The 2,962-nt window shown below is 53.3% G+C and overlaps 1 protein-coding gene across 1 annotated transcript; it reads left to right on the forward strand.

Annotated features, from left to right (window-relative positions):
- Nucleotides 1–1,181: 1,181 nt before the first annotated feature.
- LOC134413911 (olfactory receptor 14J1-like) lies at nt 1,182–2,114 on the forward strand. The gene has a single exon (XM_063147930.1). The coding sequence runs from the start codon at nt 1,182–1,184 to the stop codon at nt 2,112–2,114; it is 933 nt and encodes a 310-aa protein (XP_063004000.1).
- The last annotated feature ends 848 nt before the right edge of the window (nt 2,115–2,962 follow it).

Raw genomic sequence — 2,962 nt, forward strand, 5'->3', positions numbered from 1 at the left:
ACAAAGCCCCAGGGGCTCATTAAAGTCCTGGTGCTGTGTCTGTGCTGCTGAGCTGGGCTGGGCTCCTGGCACAGAGGCAGCTCCTGGTAACCCAGAAGAGCTTCAAAAGCACATTTCTCTTGATGAGCAGCTCTTCTGCCAGCCCAGCAGGGCTGGGGCACTGCCTGCAGCCACCCTGGGCACGGCACAGAGGCACAGAGAGCTCCAATCAGTCAGGGCTGGGAAGGTGCTGAGAAGTGCCTGGGGCACAATCACTGCCAGCTCTTGGCACAGGAACCTCTGGCTGCAGGACAATGCAGCTGCAGCTCGTGGAGCCCTCTCCTAAAGCTGGACCATCCCAATGCCTACAGACCCTGTGAGTACATTCTCTGATTGTCTCTTGTGCAGAGCAGCCAGGGGTGCCCAGGGCTGTCCTGCAGAGCAGGGTCCTGCAGCCCAGGGCGCTGTGCTGGGGCAGGGACTCTGCTGCCTGCCAGGGACAGCTCTCAGCCAGCCCTGGCAGCTGCTCCCAGCACTGGGGGACAAGATCTGGGTGGGAGGAGACAGCTGGTAAGGCTTGGAAGTGTTCTCCTTGTGTGGGGATGATGCTGCATTGTTCAGGACTGCTCCCAGCATGGCATTTAACTGCAGAATGTTTCCAAGTAGATTATACAGGGAATAGAGCAAGGCAGGGGCTGCATAAAAGGGGAATTCTTGCTTTATTACTCTACTGCTCTGGGTTTCCTGGATGGGAAATTGCACATAGATAATCATCTCCCAGTCCAGGATGAGAAAAAAGAAATTTTTCTCAGATGTTACTAAATCAGGAAATTACAGATATCAGCACAGGGCCCTTAGAGGCAGCATCAGTGTCGCTTTGCCAACCTCCTTAGGGTTGCTCTGATGTTGCTATCAGAGCCTGCAGAGCCAGAGCTGCCCCTGGGGGCAGTGCCAGAGCTGGGAGGGGTCTGCAGGGCAGAGCTGAGCCCCCAGGGCTGGGCTGGGCTCTGGCAGCACTGGCAGGGCCCAGCCCTGGGCACAGGGAAGCAGCTGCTGGCAGAGACAGCTCCAGGCAGCAGAGCCCTGGGCAGGCAGTGGGGGGAAAGTGCCTCCAGGCTGTGCTGGGATATTTAAAGTGCTATCCAAGCCCAACTATTCCATGATTAGTTTTTTCTCAGATCCCCATGCCAAGGCACCAGCAAATGTCCAACAGCAGCTCCATCAGCTACTTCTTCCTGCTGGCATTGGGAGACACGCGGCAGCTGCAGCTCCTGCACTTCTGCCTCTTGCTGGGCATCTCCCTGGCTGCCCTCCTGGGCAACGGCCTCATCATCAGCGCCATAGCCTGCGGCCACCACCTGCACACGCCCATGTTCTTCTTCCTGCTCAACCTGGCCCTCAGCGACCTGGGCTTCATCTGCACCACTGTCCCCAAAGCCATGCACAATTCCCTCTGGGACACCAGGAGAATCTCCTATACTGGATGTGCTACCCAAGTATTTCTGCTTATCTTCTTCATGGGAGCAGAACTTTCTCTCCTGACCGTCATGTGCTACGACCGCTACGTGTCCATCTGCAAACCCCTGCACTACGGGACCCTCCTGGGCAGCAGAGCTTGTGCCCACATGGCAGCAGCTGCCTGGGTCAGTGGCTTTCTCTATTCACTGCTGCACACAGCCAATACATTTTCCCTGCCCCTGTGCCATGGCAATGACCTGGGCCAGTTCTTCTGTGAAATCCCACAGATCCTCAAGCTCTCCTGCTCCACATCCCACCTCAGGGAACTGGGGCTTCTCAGTGTTAGTGCCTTTTTGGTGTTTGGTTGTTCTGTGTTCATTGTTTTCTCCTATGTGCAGATCTTCAGGGCAGTGCTGAGGATCCCTTCTGAGCAGGGACGGCACAAAGCCTTTTCCACCTGCCTCCCTCACCTGGCTGTGGTCTCCCTCTTTGTAAGCACTGCTTTGTTCGCCTACCTGAAGCCCCCCTCCATCTCGTCCCCATCCCTGGATCTGGTCCTGTCAGTTCTGTACTCGGTGGTGCCTCCAGCCCTGAACCCCCTCATCTACAGCCTGAGAAACCAGGAGCTCAAGGCTGCAGTGAGGAGACTGATGATTGGATGGTATCAGAAACATTAAACTGTTGGCCAGTTAAAATCAATCATTTGTAATAAAAGTAAACTTTGACACTTCTCATTGGTTTCATTTTGAAAGTTCTTTTAATTTGCTTTAGCTTTTTCATGTTGTCCAAAAAGAAATGTCAATATTAGTGCCATTTTTCATTTTGTTTCTCACCATCTTCTGTTTGGCCACAGATTGTGTCAATGAGTGGCTGCAATCTTGGTGGCTTTAAAGGAACAAAAGGAACACCCAGCAAAGTTCTCTGCAGGGATCCCCCTTTTGTTGCCTTCTCTGGAGCTGCAGGAGCAATGTCTGTGTGCAGAGCTGGGATGATCAGTGTTGGCCCAGCAGCTGTGCCCAGCAGCAGCAGCATTTGGTGTTGCCAGTGCTGCTGCCTGTCCCGTTCTCGGCTGTTTTTGATGGCCTGGAAAGGCTCGGGATGGCCTTGGGCAGCCCGCGCTCCAAAGGACGAAAAGAGTCTTCAGGTTTTTTCTCGGTCTTCAGTGTTTATTAGTTTTTATCTACAAGATTTTCTCTCGGCCCGACAGAGGTCTGCACAGCACGCCAGCCATGAGCACACTGAGAGCCCTCGGGGCGGTCACTTATCTTTATACCCAAAACTACGCATACGATATTTACCTCTTTTCCCCAGTGCCTTTTACCCTTATTGATAAGTGCACTTTTAGTAAGAACCAATCCCAAAGTGCCACCACCACCACAGAAGATGGAGGCCAGGAAGAAGGAGAAGAAGGACAGGACACACCCCAATTCCTCCATCTTACTTCTCTAGACCCCCCTGTAGCGAAATTCTAAAACCTGTGTTTCACACTACAATTAACCTATCCCTTCACCATTTATCCCCGTGA

The sequence above is a fragment of the Melospiza melodia genome, unplaced genomic scaffold, assembly GCF_035770615.1.
Source record: "Melospiza melodia melodia isolate bMelMel2 unplaced genomic scaffold, bMelMel2.pri scaffold_61, whole genome shotgun sequence".
Taxonomy (NCBI): domain Eukaryota; kingdom Metazoa; phylum Chordata; class Aves; order Passeriformes; family Passerellidae; genus Melospiza; species Melospiza melodia.

What these genes read in the sequence shown, in the direction of transcription:
- LOC134413911 (XM_063147930.1), top strand. Translation starts at nt 1,182, where the DNA reads ATGTCCAACAGCAGCTCCATCAGCTACTTCTTCCTGCTGGCATTGGGA.